At 40.2% G+C, this 22,471-nt stretch overlaps 1 protein-coding gene and 1 pseudogene across 3 annotated transcripts in view; one reads left to right on the top strand and one right to left on the bottom strand.

The window, feature by feature from the left end:
* The first annotated feature begins 866 nt into the window (after positions 1-866).
* Positions 867-8,937, top strand: LOC110044677 (kynurenine formamidase pseudogene; annotated as a pseudogene). The gene is made up of 2 exons (XR_016207935.1): positions 867-1,132; positions 4,949-8,937. The product of XR_016207935.1 is annotated as a kynurenine formamidase pseudogene (transcript).
* Positions 8,938-13,363: 4,426 nt separating this feature from the next.
* LOC110044691 (uncharacterized) overlaps positions 13,364-22,471 on the bottom strand; it is a 17,226-nt gene continuing 8,118 nt past the window's right edge. Inside the window, exons 2-6 of one of the 2 annotated variants that reach the window (XM_020750263.2) lie at positions 21,220-21,327; positions 20,823-20,867; positions 19,050-19,144; positions 15,096-18,733; positions 13,364-14,411 (exon numbers count right to left, since the gene is read on the bottom strand). In XM_020750263.2, the coding sequence (XP_020605922.1) occupies positions 15,119-18,733; positions 19,050-19,144; positions 20,823-20,867; positions 21,220-21,310 (3,846 nt within the window). In that variant the 5' untranslated portion in view covers positions 21,311-21,327 and the 3' untranslated portion in view covers positions 13,364-14,411; positions 15,096-15,118. Of the gene's footprint in view, positions 14,412-15,095; positions 18,734-19,049; positions 19,145-20,822; positions 20,868-20,906; positions 21,040-21,219; positions 21,328-22,471 lie in introns of those variants that run through there. The other variant, XM_089291729.1, reaches the window with a different exon arrangement.

The raw sequence follows: 22,471 nt of genomic DNA, 5'->3' as shown, positions 1-22,471 counted from the left end.
GATAAGAGAAAGTTGTGAAAGTTAAAAGCCCACGCCTGAAATGTGGTCAGACGAGATCAAATAAAGATAGATATGGAATTTCTCTTCCCGTGTTCAAATAGGCCATTCAATACCGAATTACCTTTAGCCTCTTTCTCAAAGCGAGTCTTGGTGTCCATCCTTTTATATGAAAATTAGATTTCGAAGTCATTCACATACAAATCATGTAATTTCATGTGAATAGCTGTGCGCCAGGCGTCGCTTTGATAGAGAGGCTTAAAGCAGCTCGGAAATGGACTATTTAGTTGAACACTCGAAGTGGAATTCAACATCCACGCGCACCCATGTATAACTTCAAAAAATCCAAAAACGGACATAATGCCCTAATATGGTATTTATTACATGCGGGTTGCTGCCATTATGCCAATACCCGAGGAAAATGGAACGACATATTCCGATCAAACCGGGCCAACCAAGAAAAATCGGACTCTTACCCTTTTTTATTCCTTTTCCAAATTCCCAGCATAAGTGAAGAGAAGTAGGGCAGTGGACAGGTTTGTCAAAAATGGAACGGCAAATTTCGGTCGGACCGGTGCGACCGAAATGAGTGTACTACCTCCAGCGGTGATCCCGAATATTCCGGTCGGAAGAAATTTCCATTTGACTTCCGAACGAAATTTTAGATTCTTTGGCATAATGGAAAAGCCCCGCGGTCTTTATGTGTTGGTGCACTGTAGCATGGCAAGCGAGATGATGGAAAGTTTTCCTCTTATTTCTACCAATTAAGCAGATATTGTTGGAAGGACATTTTTTCCATCTTGCTTTTTAATAGCTGCAAGCGAGGTAAACGGAAGTGTCGTGACAGCGTGACATTTCATAAGTGGAGAGCCGGTATAAACACTGGACGAATGTACCAATGTTAAGTAACTTGACCTTAGTAACTGTTTACCTTGGTAAAAGCTCAAATGTAAACACAGCATTAGATCACGAGATTCGTAAACATTTTAATCGGAGGCACGAGTGATTGTGAAATAGATTTTTATCGAGAGAACACAGAGAATAGGACGTGTTGAAATCCTGGAAGAGAATTAAACACGGATTTGTCGCTGAGTACGAGTGAGTTGTGAGTGTACCCCACAAGTTTGGTACAGAGGTAAACTTTTGTTTATCTTTAATAATATTAGTTTGCAACGAGTTGTGATTTTTTTCAGCGCACTAAATTGTACAGACTTTCCCTGGGCCGGGCGGATGGGTTTTATCCCCAAACAATTGCTCAAAATAAGCAGCCGTCCAGTCCTTCGATGCTATGGGGGAACTATTTAAAAAAAAAGAAAAACAATTAAGAGCCTGGTTTCCCGTGAGACAAAACAACGGACAACTGGGAGCCAAAAAAAAAAAAAAAAAGATATAAATTATGAATCTTTCGTGGCGGTGCTTTCGATATATCATCTTTATAGTTACCTAAAATTCGCCTCACTTGAACGTTTCCCTGTTTATATTTCGATGTTAATCGATTTTACATAATCAACATTTTGATACGAAAATTTGCGAGGGAAACTTTCATTCATATCTGGAACTTCAAAATCCGTTTTGATACAGACGGAATAACTACTTGCGCGGAATTTCACGCACGAAAGAAAGTCGAAAACTTTTGCTGTTTGCTCTGCCAAGTGTAGCATTTACTGAATAAAATGTTAACCTTCAAAATTAAAAACTCCAAAAAAACAAAAAAAGAACAGAAAAAAAAAAAACGCAGTGGCTCGCAAAAATAGGCTCGCGGCTCCGGCTCGCGGGCTCGCACAGAGTTGTAGCGTTATACGAGCCAACCGCGGGCCCAAGTCAACCTCGAGTCACGAGTCAACCACGAGTCAAGCCAATTTTTTTCTTTTTTTTTTTTTGTTTCGTCCCGAGAAAAAAAATAGATTGTAGAAAATAAAATATATGAATATAGATGGTCTTAGCAGTTAACAACAGGACATTTTAATAACAGGCTCACCTCGAATCGCGCCGCGCGCCCAAGTATCCTTACGCAATTGCAAACATGGTGGCAAGTCACGTTATTTGCTGTGTCCATTGCAGATTATCAAGGTAGTCTTATCCAAAAAGTGAGTGACGTGAATCTAGTTGACTATCTACTGACAGAAAAGTTGAACGATAACATGCATGCCACGCCTGCGCGAGCGGTTGCCTCTTACCGGAATTTCGTGCCGCGATCGAGGTGAGCCTGTTAATATTGTTACCTGCTAAGACAATCTGCTATTTCGCGGTTGTAAATAAATCGCGAAATCAAAGACCCGCGAACAAATATCCTTGCAAAATTTAAACACGCGAAATTTAACACCCATATAGATAATTCAAATCACAGAAAAAAAAAGATTAACATGTAATAACAACATATACAGGATGTGTATCGACAAATTAATACACAAACTATTAGCTGGTTTTACCTGTAAGTTCCATTTTTTATCTTCTGTTGTGAAATGACAGAACTACGTACTGAGACAATGTGTATCACGGTCAAGTTGTAAAAAGTTAATTTTCAAATATGCCTTTTGCTTGTTCCAGTTTACCTTAAAAGGTAATTTGTAAAAATACGTTTTGCTTGTTCCAGTTTATCTAGGAATTTTAAAAAGTTCAGACTTTTGAAAAATAAAATGAAGTTGAGAACGCTTGAATCGCGAAATTTAATGACCTTTTCGCGAAATTAAGTACCCACGAAATTAAGTACCAAAAACGTTATATTCATATATTTTATTTCCTACAATCTACATTTTTTGTAGGGACAAAAAAAAAAAAAAAACTGGCTTGATTCGTGTTTGACTCGAGGTTGACTTGGGCTCGCGGTTGGCTCGTGTAACGCTACAACTCCAACTCGTACATATTCGTGCAAATCTTGACAACATTCATTAGTGGTTGGTTCCCAATAAGAAGGCTGGCCCTTAAAAGTGTCAAGAGCTAACCACTGTTAAATCAGTGCTCTTAATTAGGCTAATATCACAGTGTCATTTAATCATTTAGCATCATTGTTTAGGCCTAGCTCGCCCGGGGGGTGTCGACTTCGCATATGAAAGGGTGGGGATGCTCGTTGGAAATTTTGAATTAAACCTCTAAAGGAATCCAATCATGGCATGGCCCAGCATTTTTTGACCCCTAAAAGAGACCATATTTAAAACATACTAAATATATATTTTTATATTTCTTCGTGTGAAACCATAAACGAGACCTTCACAGCTAGATATGGGCTACATATGGGCTACATATGGGCTACATATGGGCTACGTATGATGGTGTTTTGCCCAGAACACCCTAAGTGAGACCAAAATCTGAAATTTACACCCCTAAGCGAGACGACGAGCATCCCCACCCCTTTCATATGCAAGTCCCTTCCTCCCCCCCCCCCAACTCCCCCGGGCCTAGCCTCGCGCCTAGTCTGCAGCAAGCTGCCCTGTAGCCGAACTAGGTAGGAGCTTGCTTCCAGGCTATGATACCAGGGCTATGAAACTGGGAGTGCTACTTCAGCTAACCATGACTATTCACTATAATTTTGACTATGTGTCATTATTCGTTGGTTTGTATTCAGTACACTCTTTTGTGAAAAAATAGCAGATTGCTTCTCTTAGCTGTAAGAGAGGGATTTAAATATGAGAACAAATTTGCTTGTCACTGACAAGTCATGATCTTTTGTTCAACCTTGTCCAAGACGTTTATTTTCCAGGCCTTAAAAGAGGCTTAAGTAAATGAATGAGTGATGCTAACTACTGACCCTATTTCATCTGATGAATGTTTTCACTGTCGGTCAGAAAAATCTTGAACAATAGAGCGGTTGTCATTTAAGTGGCGAAAAGTGATTGGTTTTGCATCAACTACGCCACACGATTGGCTTAAAAAAACTCGTGCCACTTTTTCATTCAATCAAGTAAAACCAAAACCACTTGTGACTCGCACTCATTTTCCTGTGATTTGCGTCAGCTACATGTATTTGCTTTGAGCTTTGATTGATTCACTGGATTGTCTGTGTCTTTTGTGATTGACTAGAGCGATTACTTTGGTTTTGGTTTTATGACACTCAGTTGAAAACTGCTCTAACTATTTAATGACAAGTTGCAAGAAATGGCATAGGATAAGAATAAAACCATAAATATAATGATTTGAAGGGCAATTTAGGTGTAATGTAAGCATAGGAAACTTTGTCCACCATCCCTTATCATATAGTGTTCTAGGTGAACATGTCTTCTTTCAGAATGAATTTTAATTAATTTTATTTTGCCATAATTTTTTTTTGTGGAACTACATGTAATTTCAGCCACCAGATGTAGTTTTAAAAGTCTATTGTAACCACTCTAGGATGAAGCCAAGAGCCAGTTGCTGGTACATTTCACCAGTTGAAAGACAGCTTATCACTAGATTAGTATTTCCCTCTTCCCTGGTGGGGAGTAGGGCTGGAAAAACAAAGGGGTAACTTTGGAGTTGTTTTGAATGTGCACATTGGCAGGTCAGAATAAGCAATGAATGATTAACTCTGAGACAGCTGAGTCTCTGAGACCCTTGTTTGAGACTCTGAAACTGAGATGTAAACTATTTTAGACTTAGAGACAGAGAAACACAGAAAAAGAGACTTCCACGATTGTGTGGTTCCAGAAAATATCCATACCCACCCCAAAGAGGGGTGTGGAAATTCCTCAGGGGAGGGGGTCTCTAAAGCCACAATTTTTAAAGGGAAGTATGAACCAAAACTGGAATTTCCAGAGAGGTGGGGAGCAGCCTTCAACAAATTCTGGGATCGGATCAAAGTTTTTTCAAAACCCTAAATATCCTACACATGTAGCAACCATTTACGACCTTTAGAACAGACTTGGTGGATTATAAATGAGCCTTCTTAGCTACCTCCTTGTCGATTATATTGCAAAAAGTGTTGTCTGGATTCATATTTTGCATCTATTGATCCCGTGCTTGTTTCATTCAAAAACAGAAAGATTAGCCAAGGAGCACAAGGAGTGGAAAGTGGGAAGTAACCTGAATGCTGGTGGAGGTAAACTACTAACAGTAAAGATCTGGGAAGAATGGATGGAAAAGAAGGATTTGATGGAAAGTCAAAGGAATGGCTTGAAAAGTTTTATTCTCCTAGTAGATGGAGCAAACGTTTGACTGCTGACAAAGTGGTGGAATATCACTTCAAGGTATGTACGGAATACAGTGAAACTACACGGCAAAGTTTAAATAGCGTATTGAGCATTGCTTATGGTGAGAAGAAAGCCAAGATGGATATATTTTATCCCACTGCAATGAATGATGATGCTAGATATGCAAACAGTGCCAGGCCCGTTTTGCTGTTTGTTCATGGTGGATACTGGAAGTTAGGTAGCAGGAAGACATATACCTTTGTGAGTAATGCTTGGATAAAAGCTGGATGTATCGCTGCAATTGTGGGTTACAACCTAGCACCAGAAGCCAGCCTGGAGCAGATGGTGACTGAAATCCAAGCAGCTGTGAAGTTTGTTGTTAACAGGTTTCCTAAATCAAATCTGTTTTTGTGCGGCCATTCTGCTGGAGCTCATTTGTGTGCCATGATGATGGTCTCAGATTGGAGCAAAGATCCATATGTTCCCCAGGCTGTTCGTGGTATGTTTCTCATCTCTGGAGTTTTTGATGTACTTCCTATTTTTGGCACTTACGCAAATGATGTATTAAAACTGGATGAAGAATCTGCTGCCAGACTCAGTCCTCAAAGGATTTTGATGAAAATGTCGCCAACAATTTGCTGTCCTGTCATGGTTGTTGTTGAAGAGCATGGCAGCCCAGAGTTTATTCGGCAGTCTAAAGAATTTGCTGACATCTTGAAGAGCTATGATGTTCAGGCTTCTTTTCTTGAGTTGCCTGGAGTAGATCACTTTGATATAATTGAAAATATGATGAATCCTGAGGATTACCTATGTAAGGAGATCTTAAAAATTGTTCAAGAGTAAGGAAGGAAATGGAAAAAAACAGGAAAATTACCAAACTCTGGCCTTTGATTTTACTATGTACAACTACTGGCTACATGTATGCCATTGTCAGGTTCCCTTTCCTACAGGATTATATTATTCATAAATCAATTTAGGGTGTAGCATTTTCTTTTTCTTTTTAGCAAATTCTGCAACGAAAAAAAACAAAACAACTTGTTTACTTTGATCATCAAAATGTAAATTCTTTTTGCTCGCACCATCGTGATTATGTCAACACTGTGTTTCTATCGAGTTTTGTTATAAATCTACGGGCATTCTATCACAAATGCCATTCTCTGATTAGCTACGCTACCCAACATCTATTCTGTGATAGATAGTGAGTAGTGTAGCAGTGTGCCCTTGCTAACAAAGTAACGGCCGCTTCAGGGCATTTTCGAAGTGTCCGTGAAGAGGATTTAGATAAAGTTTTGAACGACTAGTAGATTTATGCGAAAACAATTAGATTATTTGCTCTTGATTTCTATGCGCGGTTCCAGTGTAGAGCTCTATATGGGTAATTGGAATCCATCAAATGTACTTGCCCACTCGTGATTAGTCTGAATGCATCGCATGACTGAATATGCCCTAGCTAAAACCGAGGAATATTTGAGTGATATTCCCCAATTTTCAAAACTGTGTGTGCTGCGAAAAAAAATTGAAAGATAGCTTTGATGCAATAATATGCTTGCACATTTGTCTTTGGACATTATATATGTTCCTCAAAGCTCAAAGTTTTTGACAAGGTATGCTCTGGGAAAACTGTTCACTTCGAATGTTCGAATTTGTTGTATAAAATAAACGTCAACTTAGAGATAGGGTTTGTGCTCCTTTTCCTAGAAAAATAGTTTTAAATTGAATAAGTTAAGTAGTTGAATCTTGTTTTATGTTCTTCTTTACCTTAGCCTTTTAAAACTTAATCTTATATAGCTTTTGCATCCTAGTAAGATTTTTAATAAATTTTAATTACGGTTTTTTTTCATAGATTTTTAATTGTAGATTAATATATTTCTTGGATGGCCACAAGTTCATTCCCATTTGAGGGAGGTGCGGTGGCTTCATGGTTAGTGTGCTTGTGTCTGGATTGAGTGGTCCGGGTTCGAGCTCTGGGTGGGGATATTGTGCTGTGTTCTTGGGCAAAACACTGTACTCTCACAGTGCCTCTCTCACCCCAGGCGTATAAATGGGTACCAGCAAACTTAATGCTGGGGGTAACCCTGTGATGGACTAGGATTCCATCCAGGGGGGAGTAGAAATACTCCTGGTCACTCCATGCTACAGAAACCGGGATAAGCTCCAGCCTGATGGACCACTTGGCTTGTATGCAGACTTTACCTTATGAGTTCATTAGTTTGATAACTATTGACACCTCTGTCGAAGTTTGATTGATTGTTTGATTGATTAACTGTCAGGTGGCTTGTGCAGTTGACTATTTGCTATTGATACCATTAGCTGTGATGTTACCATCATTGTTGCCAATCTAAAAAAAAAACTCCTGGCATGGTAGATAAATGTTTTGTTTCACATGTTTGGCTTAATGGATTACAAGAATTTGTCTCCTGTAGTCTGCAAAAAAAAGCAAAGTAAAAATTTTGAAAAAAAGAAAATGTTGTTGAGTGCTTTACGTAATATTATTTACATATGGGTTGTTGAAAATGACAAACAGGCAATCTGCACACCCACAGACCTTACACTGTAACAGATGTTAACAAAATTCTTAAATTAAGATGATTCCTCAGAATTGCATTGCGCATCCCTAGTGCGCACGATTTTCGCGTCATTAGCGCGTGCTCCCGAGCGCGTGAACATACACAAAATGGTGGCTTTTTCTAAACGGCTTGGCTTGCGAGAGACAAGTCATCGTTTTTTCCTCGGAAACGAGTACCAGGACCTAACGATTTCCTTATTTAGTTTGAATGCAGAGGTCACCTTCTTTCTCTACAATGAATTTGGACCAATTTCTATTGCAGAGTAAAACATTATCACAGCAAATGAGAGCATATCTAGCACTCGTATTTAACCCTTTACTCTCCAAGAGTGCCAATTAATTTGGCACACAACGTCATAACTTTGTGAATATTTAATAGATTTCTATGACTTTTTGTCACGAAAATTGTCTTGTGAAGATCTGCTTACTGAGGTCAAAATTGTGACCCCCTCCTATCTAAGACATGGTTGACCACTCCCACAAGTTTTCAGTTTCGTTTTTGGGATGCAAATGGAATGCAAGACTTGTTTCATATCAAGCTATACACTGAGAGCTGTTAAATGAGCTATAGTTTAGGGGTCTACCTAATATAGTAGAAGGTCGTTTATTTTCGCATTTTAAAGCAATTTCTCTCAAAGTGACCACCTCCTTCATAGCTGCTGATGTCAACTCTTAAATAAGCTTATCAGTGGCTTTCAAATGGTATATTGTACACAGGCAGAGTGTCTTTATTTGCCGATTTGCAAAAAACTGCCGTTCGCCTTGGGGGTTAAAGGGTTAAAAAGATAATTATGCTACCTCCTAGTGCAAGTGATTCGTGTAAGTAAGAATTATAACGCACTGCAAGTAATATAACATAATAGATTGCAAGTGAAATAATGTGATGTATTGTAAGTGATGTACGTAAGTAATTTAGCACATTGCAAGTAATTCAGTAATTTTACGCAACGTCTTGTCAGTAGTTAATGTCATATGTAGTAAGTAATGTTTGTAGGCAAGCAATATGACGCACTGTAAGTAGGTAAAATAACATTTTGTAAGCGATAAGCATAAACTAGTACTGTATCAAGTTATAAGTCGATGATCAGGCCCGGTCCAAACGCCGCTCCACTCATGTGCCGAACCAAACTTGATTAAGTTCGACTTTAGAGCGACTTTGGAGCGACGGCTGGTTCAGACGGCGTACTTGCGTCGAACCTAATTCGGGAAGTCGGTGGTAACAATTTTCGACGAGATGCGTTCTGAATTCAAGAACTCTGTCCAAATAGAAAAGCTGTGACTAACATTTCGCTGTTATAGCAATATTTTGGGAAGCAAATTCAAACTCAAGGTTTAGTGTTTGTATTTAGACAGGTTTTCTCCCGGTTGATTCGACTTGTTAAAGGGAAATCTCATAAGCTGGGCTGTTATCACGAAGAAAAAGCAAAAAATAAATTTGCGCTAAAGAAACTCGCTTATACCGTCCCGTTTCTCATAAATCGAAGGCATATTTAAATTTTGTTGCCTTTACTTTTAGCGACGACTTGGAGCTTCATGCATGACTGGTCACGCCACTCAATTTTGAGCCAATTACGAGTCCCGTTATATGAAAAATACATAACAGTAATTTATGCATTAGGTTCGACACATGAGGAGAACGCCGTATGAATCAGCTGCCGCTCCAACGTCGCATAGTGCGACAGACCCTGCCGAATTTAATGTTGTTTGCCGCACCAAACTTAACCTGCCGAACCAAACTGATTCAAACGCCGCTCTTCTGCCCGTATTTAACTCATTAGTTAGGTTCGGCGCATGAATGGAGCGACGTTTGGAACGGGCCTTAGTACTGTGTTGTAAATTGTAAGCTTTTTAATGTTACTATTGTGTATTTGTAACGTAATATATGCTATGTAGAAATTAAATTTAAAGAATATTAATATTTTAAGTAATGTTAGTGATGTAAGTAATGTTAGCATTGAATGTAACGTTAGTATTGTAAAGTAGACGAGTCTTCCAATAAAATAAGGTTAAAAAAATATATATATATTATGCCAGGGCCAAACTTAAAAAACTCATGTAACAAGCACCAAAGTATATTTGCGCCAGCCTGATTTCTTCTTCATTTCCTAATTGGTGAAAGGAATCCAGTGAAAAGACACTCGACTCGGTGCTTGCTTTTTACGTATCAAACAGTGAAGTTAATTCGAGATCAATCGACTTTAAGATCTTCTATATATTGAAGCAGCAATTTAGAGAATCTGTCTGCAAATCACACGAGGTATAACTTGACGATCGGTCATAATTTAGATGGAATTTTGCGGGATGACAGCCATTTTCCCGAAAGGCAGAAATTGAGAACTTTGACGACAAAGATAAAAGATTGAAAGAAACATTCACAAACATTAAAATCTTACTTTACATTTTCCTTAAAGCATGAACAGAAGATGCAACCAGGCTTAAGGTCACAACAATGAATCAAATCTAAGTAGCAACCACGTGAAAACCTGCGAATGACCCTGAATTATGAAAAGTTTTGTTTACATCTGTGAAAACTCGCCCGAACTTTGGCGCGCTGCATTATGGGAAGGGCTTGCACGAACCTGGCTCTTTCAACTTTACGAGAATTTTACCGTTGATAACCAATATCCGACCGCTTGCGCGAGATTAAATGAGATCAGGTTATATCCTCGGTCGAAATTAAAACTAAGGCTTTGTTTTTACGACAGCGCTAAGAAAATAATACAAGAATACTAGTGCTTTCGCGGAAGAACCTTACCCGACTCTTTTTATACTGGTTAGTTACAGCGATGGATTTCATCACTTGACTCAAACGTGCCCGGCAATAAGCGGGAAACGTTTATCGCCAAATAAACAGACGAAATTTGCGCCGCTCGTTTCACACAAAGCAAAACGATCCGCAGATCCATCCGATAAACAGCACGAAAACATAAATTCTAAATTTCCCTGTTCAACACAAAGGCGCGAGATTAAGAGGATGTTTTGAAAAAGTCTTGACGAAAACTTGAAGGTCAAATTACATTTCGTCCGCTCACAAAATGACCAGCTCTCAGTTGCCTTGTTAGTTCAGTTGGTAGAGCACCTGTATCTCAGAAGTCATGGTTTAAACTCCCGTAGAAGCCTGAATGTTTTTAGGCTTTATTTTCGCTACTGTTTGAGAAGTGATCATAACTGCGATTCTCTCTCTAATTATTCAGTTAAAAAATCTCTGGAATTTTCGATGTTGCTTCCCTCGAAATTTGCATGTTCACTTGTAGAAAACTGAGTTGTGCATTTTCGGGGGACGTGAGTGACCAGAGACACAGCAATTCAACAGTGGGAATAACTAAGGTGTTCTGAAGTCAAATAAACGGCACGCAATGCGTGCAGAAGCGATGACATTTAACTGCCATTTCCATTTCCGGATACTTAAACGTTAGACATGGGTCGCACTGTGGACTTTTTTGTTTTTGTCACCCAAGTTTCTCGGGGCATTTACCCCCAGAGGGTTTCTGGAGTCGTACGTTTACGACATAAAAGATATATGACACCATGCTGATAATAATCATTATATTATCGGCCCAAAGCTGAAAAGGACTTTCTCATCGTTAAGGCACCATCGCTCCCTTTGGCTAGACTTTTTCTTTTTAGACGTTTTCTCTCCCGAGGATGCTTCTTCTGTGAAACTGAAGGCTGCTCTAGACTCGGAGGTAACGACGAAGGTGCTTGTGGCTCTGCGTTTTGCTGCTGAAAACAAATCGGCTGCAAGTCATTTCCACTATGCTATGAAAACTGGAAGCGTTGAAACTCGTACGGATTAAGATGAAGAATTACAACTAATAACGTTTTGTGAGAATTGGGAAAATGTTGAAGCAAGAGCTCTGTACAGACGATGCGTGCTTGCTTTGTGGAATCTAATTTGCGGAATTTCAGATTTGATTGACATTGCAACAAAAGAAAAATAGAAAAACTGTTTTTAAGACCATTAGGCAAGATGTAACCTGCTTCGTGGCAGGATATCGGTCTCTTTGAACTTAAAGTGTCGCGGACATAGTCATGTCTGATATGATCGCGTCAAAAGGGTCGCACATTTCGCGAGCATGCGATGACAGAATTTATGTCCAATGTAATCATCGATCCTGTTAGGGCCTGTTTACAAGGAGAGAGGGTTACCCTAGCAAAGGGTTACCCTGGCAAGCGGGTTACCCTAGCACTCACACATTTCCTCTTGTTTTCTTCGTTGTGTTTACAAGGCAGCTACGGTTATCGGGGTAGGTGGGTAACCCTATGTGCGTGCTAGGGTTATAATAGCAGGCGGGTTAACTTTTTCCCTGGTAGACACTCCAGGTGGGGTTAACTCGCCTACTTGGGTTAACTTTCTGTTGTTTCCAGACGTTTTGGGTGTAACCGCGCATTAAGTTGTCCCGGCTTGTAAGGTTACCCTACCTGTGAAATTTTGCTTGTAAACCTGGGCTATCTTGTGCCCCCCAGCTAGCGTTAACCCGCTTGCTAGGGTAACTCTCCCTCCTTGTAAACAGACCCTTAGTGCGACCCTAGCCTAACGAGAAGAAAATGGATAAGATGCAACAGCCACTCCAGTCCCGATACCTGAGTTTAACAACTGGAAATCTAACCAACACTTCGTGGATGCTACAACCTTCAGGTAGCTCACCTTTTCGTTACACTATTCTCCGTTGCATTCTGCTATCTCAACTGGTTTGACAGCGAACTCCTTCAATGCTCTTCTTCAATTCAAGTTAAATTTTACCAATATTTCAGTCCTCAGATAAGTTTAGTTCAGATATTTCAGTGTTCATACAGTGCTCTGACAGTGCTCAATCAATTCACTTCAAGACAGGCAAAGGTCCGGCCTACACAGCGCTCACAAATACGTAAATTTAATGGGGACCCTTGACCTATCGCGTGTGCGACTTGCTTGTCGATCTAAAGTTGTATGTATGGACGATATGTTCTCATTATGAGTTTGTCCTTGAGCACAAATTTATCCGATACTGAAAAAAGCACAATCCACACTCAAAATCTTTGTTTAAAGGCTGAAATTAAAGGCTATCGGCGGATCCTACAAACTGCAAACGACGGCCGCAAAGGACAAGTTTTTCACTCCCCGAAACCAAAGACGGCGAATTTTTGGTGTGTTATTTACTAGCTCTCAGAGTACATTTCGCTTCCACCGAGGGATAAATCGTGCGCGACATAAGCGCGGGGAAAATAAGTGAGACATCACTTATCCAAAAGAATGCTGCTTCTCAGCATTAAGAGACGATTACATCATCGCTTAAAAAGAGGAAACCGAGACAAAGAGATTTCCCGGCCTCTTAACAATTCCTAACTGGGAAAGTTGTTTTAACAGTCGGGCGCCACGATGCAAGTTGGCGATTTTCCTCATTTCACTTAAATTCTGTTCATTGTATGAAACAAATAGATTCCATGATGCCGTGTGTCCGTTCAGTAATAGATCACATAAGACGTCAAAATGTGGTAAGAACATCCGTGACAAACTCAGCTGCCCCTCGTGTGCTACTTTTCGTTTTTCTTTTGAACTTTCTTACCACATTTTGACCTCACCTGTGATCTATTACTGAACAAACGCGCGGCAACATGGAATCTACTTATTAAAGAAAATTGTGGTCGATTTACTATGTTGAAATTTTGAAAACTAGCAAAGGAAAGTTACGCATTGTCAAAAACTTGATAAAACAAATTAGGTAAAGTAACAGCTTTAATAATTAAAATGCTTAAAACGGATCTGGGAAGGCTAGAACAATGCATAACATTTAAATTGAAATGTGAGGTAATCAATACGACTAATATTTTATTATAAGCACTTGGTGAATCGAAGCCCTAGGTCTAGCATTTAAGGACATTCGCGCCCATTGCTACCGCGCATCCCTAGTGCGCACGCTATTCATTAGTTTTTCACTCGTTACGCGCGCACCACGTCATACATCGAGCGCGCGTAACGAGTGAAAAACTCAACAAAACATAGAGCTGATGGCCTTTGCGTTAACTTTGTGTGAGGATATTTTTCGCTGGATGTTCAGTGATCCCCATTATTTTTCAACCGATCATTTCCTTTTCTGATTCTTTCGAATATACTAAAGTGCAAAAAAAATCTGCACGTGGGAGGTTTTAGTTATTTCGCATTTACTATTCACATGAGGTCGAATTTTCGCATAATTACAGGTGTGCGTGACTTAGACGTGGCCTTTTTAAGGTTAATTCTGCCTAAGCTAATGACATATGTAGTAAAAATCTATTGTATATATGTGCTCAAATAAACACACGTTTTAGATATGCTTCTCCATTCTACTTAAATATATTCCGATAGTAATGAATGCAGAATCTCGTCGAATGACTGAAACTCCCATCAGAAATGCTGTGGTCTGTGATATGCTTTATCTCCAAAACGAGCTCGGTGACTCCCAAATTTTTTAGCGTTTTTGACATATTCTGATCATGGTCTAACTACAGTCAAACTTGAAAAGAAATCAGTACGTTAAATGATTTTGGGCGCGAACGTCCTTAAACGTTAACGAAACAACTGCCACCGAACTCTTTCATGTTTGCAAATAGTTTCGTAATTATCGTCAAAAGTGATAGTACTCTGCAATCTCATCACGGCTTTACTTGGTCCTTGGACATAGGAGAAACAGTTTCTAGTTTCTAATCCGTATTTCATCAAGGACGTAGCTACAACTCGGACCGCCTTTTGTCTCGTCGTTTATATATACAGCTTCTACGTTCAGAACCTACAAGGAGGAAATGGAACAGCCATTAACGCAAAGAGCCGCATCACCATAGTAGAGATTACTTGTTGTTTCTTAGGCAAGGGATGCATAAATAATGGCTTTTGTTTCATGTAGTTCGATTTTCATATTCAACAAAATGGCCCCTCTCGACATTGAAAGAGCTAACAGAACTTCGGCACATACGTTTTTGAGACGCGATGGACAGCTGGAAGTTGAGTGTTCTTTTTTCCTGGTGCTTGTTGTCAATGTAAGTCTTCACTGTCTGTTTTAAAATGCTAAAACAAGGGCTTTCCAACTGATTGGGCTGAGTTCAAAGCGCAACAAATGCAGTTGCATTCGACCTGTGGTCGTAGTTTGCGTCTGAGAAATGTCTGATAACAAGACAGTTGTTCAATCGAGGAAATTGTTTCTTATCTCTTTTTTTCGAAAGAACCATCAAGGAAAATATACTGGCTCAGTTGTATTGCATGGTCTCAACCAAAGCATTACTTTCATGAGTTGGCAGAAACAACGGACGGATCATGTTAACATTCCGATTCTTCGGTGACTTAGAATGGAACATAGAAGCACATACTTAACGCTTATTTACCACCTAACGAGAAGGTACGTTTTAAATTTACTTGCATTGTATCTTGCCATTACGTTCTCCTAACTTTGCATTGCATAATCGTATCGTTTACTTACATTGGACGATGGAAAACGTCAATCTAAAACTCCAGCGTGACGTCGTCGCCAATCAGTACAAATGGTGCCCAATACTTCACTTCCCTGAACTGTTGAGATTCTCTCATACATTTCATGGCTACACGAAGAGCTTCACTGGCCTTCTTTCCTTTAACCAATTCTCCGTAGAAATGTTTCATAAACTCCATAGTCGCCTCATCATCAATCGCCCACAGGGACACCAAGACAGAGCGAGCTCCAGCACCTAAAAACGCTCGTGCAATGCCAACCACCCCTTCAGCTTTAATCTCCCCTTGAGCACTGTGACAGCAACTTAGCACAACCAACTTCGCTCGCAGATTTGCTTGTAACACATCTGTCATTGTAAGAAAACAGTCTTCTTCTGTTCGTACACCGGTCGAAGGACTTGGCGCTAAGAGAATTTGTCCTGTTTCCATTCGGCCATGTGCAGCAATGTGCACTAAAGCAACTGACGGTAGTCGCTTCAACACTTCGTCTTTCGTTGCCTTTTCACCGGTGAGAGGAGCTGTGCTGAGGATTCGCCCAATCATCTCCACTTCTTTTTTTGCATATGGCAGCTGTTCTAGATCCTTACGCAGATACTGAGGAACGTCTTGCAAACATGGATCACCCACCAGTAACGCCCCGGTCTTCTTGTGGAAATCTCCTGGACAATCAGTTATCAATTTTAAAGTGGCCAGGGATGGAATCAGTCGGACTCTGAAAAACTCACACATGTACCCTTCCTTAGAATCAACCAATGCAGCATAAGGGACCAAACAGAGTGGACCTTCTGGGACAAATAGTATGTCATTTCCGTCACACAGGTCGGCGATTGGAGCAATGATGACGTCATATAACGTTCGTAGAGCACGTCGTTGTGACTGTTCAGCATGAAAATCATTGCCAGGGGCCCTTTCGTTCGCCAATTGTTCGCCACAAGGCTCATCAAGTGAACGATTTTCGCATATAACACCACCTCTTGTTCCAATTGACTCATTCAAGGAGGTAATAAATCTTTTCACATCTTCGTTTGAAACATCGGTAATTTCTTTTCTTCTCAACTGAACATCTTTACCGTCCTGAATGACCCAGAAAAATATTTCTTTGTCATCAACTGCTGTGAAAACTGTGTTTGATGGAACACAGCTAAGGAGGAAGTCAGCAGACAGTTCTGGGGAGTGCAACTGATAGTATTCTTCTCCGGACACATACTTTGAATCCATGAGATCTCTAAGAGCTTGTGCACGTCCTTGGTCAGCAAAACGCAGAGCCTCGACAACTTCACCTTGTTTTAAATGAAGAAGCCACAAGCTAGTGTACGCAAATTCCAGTGTATCACGGTAACTGATCTTCCATTCATCTTTAAACTTCAGACTAGCTCTGATTTCATTATAGACCATCACGCTGGAATGATAGCACTCAAGGGATCTTGATAAGGATCCTTGGCCTTCAAAGCTGATACCAAGAGAGTACAACGATCTGGCTACTCCAGCTTTGTCTCCAACTTGTCTGGCAAGCTTTAGATGACATTCATGGAACTCGATGGCTTTTTGGAAATCTCCCAAGCTATAAAACACACTGCCGAGATTTCCATAACTCGTTCCTTCGCCAGCCTTGTCTTTCATTTCTTGGGAAATTTTTAGATGACGTTCATAGCACTCCATGGCTCTTTTAAAATCTTTCAAACCAGCGTAGGCATTGCCGAGATTACAGTAGGCATTTCTCTCTCCGGCCTTGTCTCCCAAATCTTTAGCAATCTTTAGATGCCGTTCATGGTACTCTATAGCTGTTGAGAAATATCCTAAGCTATAGTAATCATTGCCGAGATTGCCATAACTGCTTCCTTCTCCTGCTTTTTCTCCCACTTCCTCGGCAATCTTTGAATGACGTTCATGGTACTCGATGGCTCTCTTCAAATCTCCTAAACTGTGATAAACATTGCCGAGATTACAATACGCGCCTCCCTCTGCAGACTTGTCCTCAACTTCTCTGGCAATTCTTAGTTCACGTTCGTGATAGTCGATGGCAGTTTTGAAATCTCCTAAATTATGATAAGCATTGCCGAGACTGCAATAGCTCTTCATTTCTTCAACTTTGTATCCAACTTCTTGGAGAACTTGTAGACTATGTTCTTGATACTCTATGGCCCTCTTGAAATCTCCCAAACTGTAGTAAGCATTGCCGAGATTTCCATAACTTGCTGCCTCTCCAGCCTTGTCTCCCACTTCTGTGGCAATTTTAAGATGACGTTCATGGTAGCCAATGGCTCTCTTGACGTCCCCTAAACTAAGATAGGCTCTGCCGAGATTACTATAACTCCTTCCCTCTCCAGCTTTGTCTCCGACTTCTTTGACAATTCTTAAGTGACGTTCATGATAGTCGATTGCCTTCTTGAAATTTCCTAGACGTTCATGGGCTCTGCCGAGATTTCCATAACTCCATCCCTCTCCAACCTTATCTCTCAGTTTCCTAGCAATTTTTAAATGACGTTCATGGTACTCGAGGGCTCTCTTAAAATCTCCCAAACCACAATAGGCTCTGCCGAGATCGCAATAACTCTTTCCCTTGCCAGCTTCGTCTCCCACCTCTTTGGCAATTTTTAGATGAGCTTCGTGGTACTCAATGGCTTCCTTGAAAGCTCCTAAACTTTCATATGCAATGCCGAGATCGCAGTAACTCCGCCCCTCTCCAATTTTGTCTCCCAATTCTCTAGCAATGTTGAGATGACGTTCATGGCAATCGATGGCTTTCTTGAAATCCCCTAAGCAATCATAAGCTCTGCCGAGATTGCAGTAACTTTCTCCTTCTTCGGCCTTGTCTCCACTTTCTTGTGAAATTTTTAGATGGCGTCCATGGTACTCGATGGCTTTCCTGTAATCCCTTAGGCTTTCAAAAGCGTTGCCGATATTGCAATAGCCCATTCCCTCTCCTTCTTTGTCTTCCATTTCTTTGCTAATTCTTAGATGCCGCTCATGGTACTTGATGGCTATATTGAAATCTTCTAAATTACTATAAGCATTGCCGAGATTACAATATGCGACTCCCTCTTGGGCTTTGTCTCCTATTTCTTGGGCCATTTTTAGATGACTTTCATGGCACTTGATGGCCCTTTTGAAATCTCCCACACTGTCAAAAGCGTTACCGAGATTGCAGTACGCAGTACCTTCTCCTTCTTTGTCTCCCATCCCTTTGGCAATTTCTAGATGCCGTTCATGATACTCGATGGCTTTTTTGAAATCTTCTAAACCCTCATACGCATTGCCGAGATTGCAATACGCGTTGCTCTCTTCCGCCTTGTCCCCCATTTCCTTGGCAATTTTGAGATGACGTTTATGGAACGTGATGGCTCTTTTGAAATCTTCTAAGCTATCGTAAGCATTGCCGAGATTACAATACGCACTACCCTCTCCTGCCTTGTCTCCAACTTCCTTGGCAATTTTGAGATGGCGTTCATAGTAGTCGATGGCTGTTTTGAAATCATCTAAACTATAATATGCTTTACCGATATTCAAATACGCATTGCCCTCTCCGGCTTTGTCTCCCATTTCTTTGAAAATTTGTAGGTCTTGCTTATATCGGTCGACATCAGTTTTTGCCCTGGTTTCATCTTGGTATGAGATGCTTTGTGCCTTATCCTAAGGTTTTTTAAAAATCATAACAACAATTTAATAAGAGTTTTCTGCTCATTACTTAAGCCTCAAATCACCATCACCTCTCTATTAGAAACAAGAATATATCATTTAATAATGCTGTGTGATTCTCCTTTTGTAAATTGAGTCACTGTTGAAGAGACGAGATTAGTCAAATGAGAGCTGCAACGAAATCTTAAATCCTTGTTTAGACGAATCATTATTCTTAGAAATAGAAAATTAAAGCCTGGGCTTCTTACAATGTCTCTCTGCTTTATTACTTTTTCATAACTTTTTTTATGATCTTGATATCAGGTTTTACCTCTTTTTTCTGTTGGTTTGTTTCCTGTGTTGTAGTTAGCTCACCAGCAGACTTGGTCGACAGATCTAGTAACACTTTTCTGTTCTTGTCAATCTCTATGGGGTTAAGACAAAAAGCGCTGTTTCGTAAGATCGAAAGTTAGATAGGACTCATATCTAAAGGCTTCGAGCACGCCAGCAAGTAGGCGCATGCATCTTGCGAAAGAAGGGTAATACGCATCCACTCGCCACAAAAACATGAGCCTCTTCTCTTCCATTTTTGGCATAATTCGCAAGAATCGATCGAAAGCTTGGAATGACAAAATAAAGGCATGTTACTGATCAAAGATCAAAGAAACGAGGAATAAAAATAGAAGACTAGTTTTTTAAAACGCCACAGACAGTGTATCTCCATAAATATTGCCTGCACCGAGAAGCGCTTTTCCTTTTTAAAGCATAGGCTTTCAAAGTTTCTTCCTGTCTGAGCAAGAGTTTACAGTTTTACAAGCAGCGCTTTCGGCTTCGCGACGCAGGGAGTTTAAATTCTCAAGTTTGTCGACTACTTTGGTAAGGTTTTCGTCTTGCAATGGCACGAGGCGGTAAGTCACTCAGCCATTTTACTAAGGGCCCGACCTTGATAAAATGATACTATAAAATGATACTACGACACTTTTCCATAGGTATCCTTGATGATGGTGTGAAACAGCAATCTGTGATCATTTTCTGACACAAAAGGTTACCCTAGCAACACAGCAGTATCTTAGAAACACCCTTAATTTTAGCTGTCTGTGCTTGTAGCTGTAACACGAGTTCCGTGGCCCCTGTATTTAAAGGATCGGAATCATCTTTTGGCAATTTTTTTTCAAAAGATCTGTTGTCTAGGTTCAGAGCCACCTTAATTTTGCAATAATTTAGGGTGGCTCTGAACCTACACTACAATTTTTTTTTTCAATAAGTTTGCGAAAAGATGAGTTTTGGTTTAACAATTACAATTTGATGATAAAAACCGGGAATCACCGAACTCGCTTTAGAGCTACGTACAGGAACATGAGGCTAAAATTAAGAGTGTTTCTAGAGGCTCTAGTGTTGCTGTGGTAACTTCTTGCATCGGGAAAAAGACCTTAGATTGTTTAATGATAACTAGGAATTGGTATCACCCCATCAGAGCAATTTTCAATAGAGAGTGGAAAGTAATCCGGGATTGGATTGGTTTTGCTTTGCTACGAATCAAGGGATCTCTCGCCGCATTCCCTCCCAAAGATGAAAAACTAAAACCAATCGCGAATTGGTCACTCGCGTTTTCCCGCGCTTCAGATTGGTTAGATGTGTTTAATTTGAGTTATCATTGGCTCCTTGGGATGTTTGCCTTTGTTCTGATTGACCTCAGTGAGTACTTTGGTTTTGGTTTTGCGCAACTCAATTGAAAATCGCTCTATCGAAGCAACAAAGGAAAAATTATGGTTGCATAGATCCATCAAACAAAAGGAACTGAGAGACGGAGAAAACCGTTTTGGCCTCCTTCAACATTTAAGAAGTGGGCGTCTTGGTAATTTGGCGGGTCAATGTGCTTAGAATTATAGCGATAAGGGATATCTTAGCTCCCCCTCCCGCCAACAGGGCCTTAATTAACTTTTCGCAGTTTAATAAGATGTACACGTTCTTGGCGTAAAACAGGCAACCATGAATTGCAGGTTCAGCGATTAAGTTCGGCGTCTTAATCGGGATCAGTTCTGCTTATTAAACCTTAGTTTGGTATCTCAAGCCGGCTTAATTTATTCCCCGTCCATTTTCTCACCTTTCAAAGTGTCCCCATTACTTTCCAGTGAAACTTGAACCACGTCTAGAAATACATAATAAAAGTTATAGCAGACAATCAAACCTTTGGTTCAACTCTAATCTAATCTTCTTTCATGGGGTTCCATGCCAAATACATATTTCCTCTACCGTTAGCTTTTTTTAATATTTCTGTAGAAAAAGGTTGGCTGAAAGTTGTAAAAAAGAAAACAACTCAGTTTCAAACTACGAACAGAGAACTCTCAAAATAAAGCCTCATAGCAGCTTAGTTGCGATTCAGCAGTTCATCGTCGCGACTTCACATAGAGTTTTAAAGTTGCGCATGAACAGCAATAAATAAATGATAATTAGACAAGCTGTAATCGTTTTCTGCGAAGAAAAGTCACTAATCAATTAACCTGGATGGATGGACGGAGGGATCCATGATCTTAAGCGACCTTCTTCTTCTCCTTCTTCTCCTTCTTGATCTCGACGAAAGTGATCTTCCATTGTGACTGAAATTACAACTAAAAGATTTTGATACCGTAAATAGATATGAATCTTATAATCTCTCAAAATACAAGGATGCAGGAGCCATAATCGGGGACGGAGACCGTAGGTCTTGGGATTCGCGCGCACCTATGATATGGGACAATTTTTCTATTTTTAGAACAAATTGCGCCATCCTGACGTCATATATCCGCGCGGATCCATGCACATGTCGGGGGCTCTCGCGTGGATGCTGTCACGTTGCGTGATCAAAATGTGAGAGTTGCGAGATTCTCTTGCGTATTTTTCACCGTGATGGCAGGGAATAAGGCAGGGAATACGAACCAGGCGCTTATATGTAGTTTTATGCTCTGAGCTAACGGAAAAGGTGGGTTTTTCAGGGTCGAAAACAAGACTTCAATCTCGCGCTGGGAATGAATAATAAGATCTGCTCGCGCTTGTTGTAAGCTTACGCGTATGTTTTTGCGTTTGTTCTGACTTAAGAATATAGCAAGAAAACTCTATACTCTGGTATCGAGTTAATTTGTGAGTTTCTCAAACAATGGTTAATCATAACCAAAACCTATTTTGATGGTTTCTTGTTTCTGCTTGTGCAGCTCGCGCATAGTGCAGCTTTCATGAACGTGCGCATACAATTGTCTTTCGCTTGTCCTCAGATTTTAAAAATGCATTTGTTTTGGGAGTATTACATATTGCTGAATAGTAAATACTCACCTGGAAATTGTTTACTAATCTCGAGTTTCAAATTCTAACATTTATAATTTGAAAAAAGTGGTTACGATTATTGCTCCATAATGAGTGTAGAACTGTAAGCTTGAACAGAGGAGCTTACAACTCCCTGCCTCAGCCTCAAACATGTAGTTGTGCAAAGGTGTCACAGAAATAAAATGATCTCATCATCGGGCCATTCCACAGTATTCTGCTGCTGCGGAGACTACACTCAGAGACATTCATTATGATATATCGAAAAATGTAGACTACAAATTAGATGCAGACTACTGTTGTGTTGTAGATCTCCATTAGAGCTATGCACAACAGTAGTGTAAATCACTCAGTATCGAATGAGCGGGATGCAACAGTACGTTATGAGGCTGTTACGGAGACTACACAGAAATGTCATTATTTTTGTTCCTGCAAACTTAAGTGAGAAGTTCTGTGAAA

This window comes from Orbicella faveolata, unplaced genomic scaffold, assembly GCF_042242905.1.
Source record: "Orbicella faveolata isolate gen_17 unplaced genomic scaffold, um_ofav_v1 contig_24, whole genome shotgun sequence".
Lineage (NCBI taxonomy): Eukaryota > Metazoa > Cnidaria > Anthozoa > Scleractinia > Merulinidae > Orbicella > Orbicella faveolata.
Note: the sequence above shows the minus strand (reverse complement) of the source record. Positions and strands in the feature narration are given on the sequence as shown.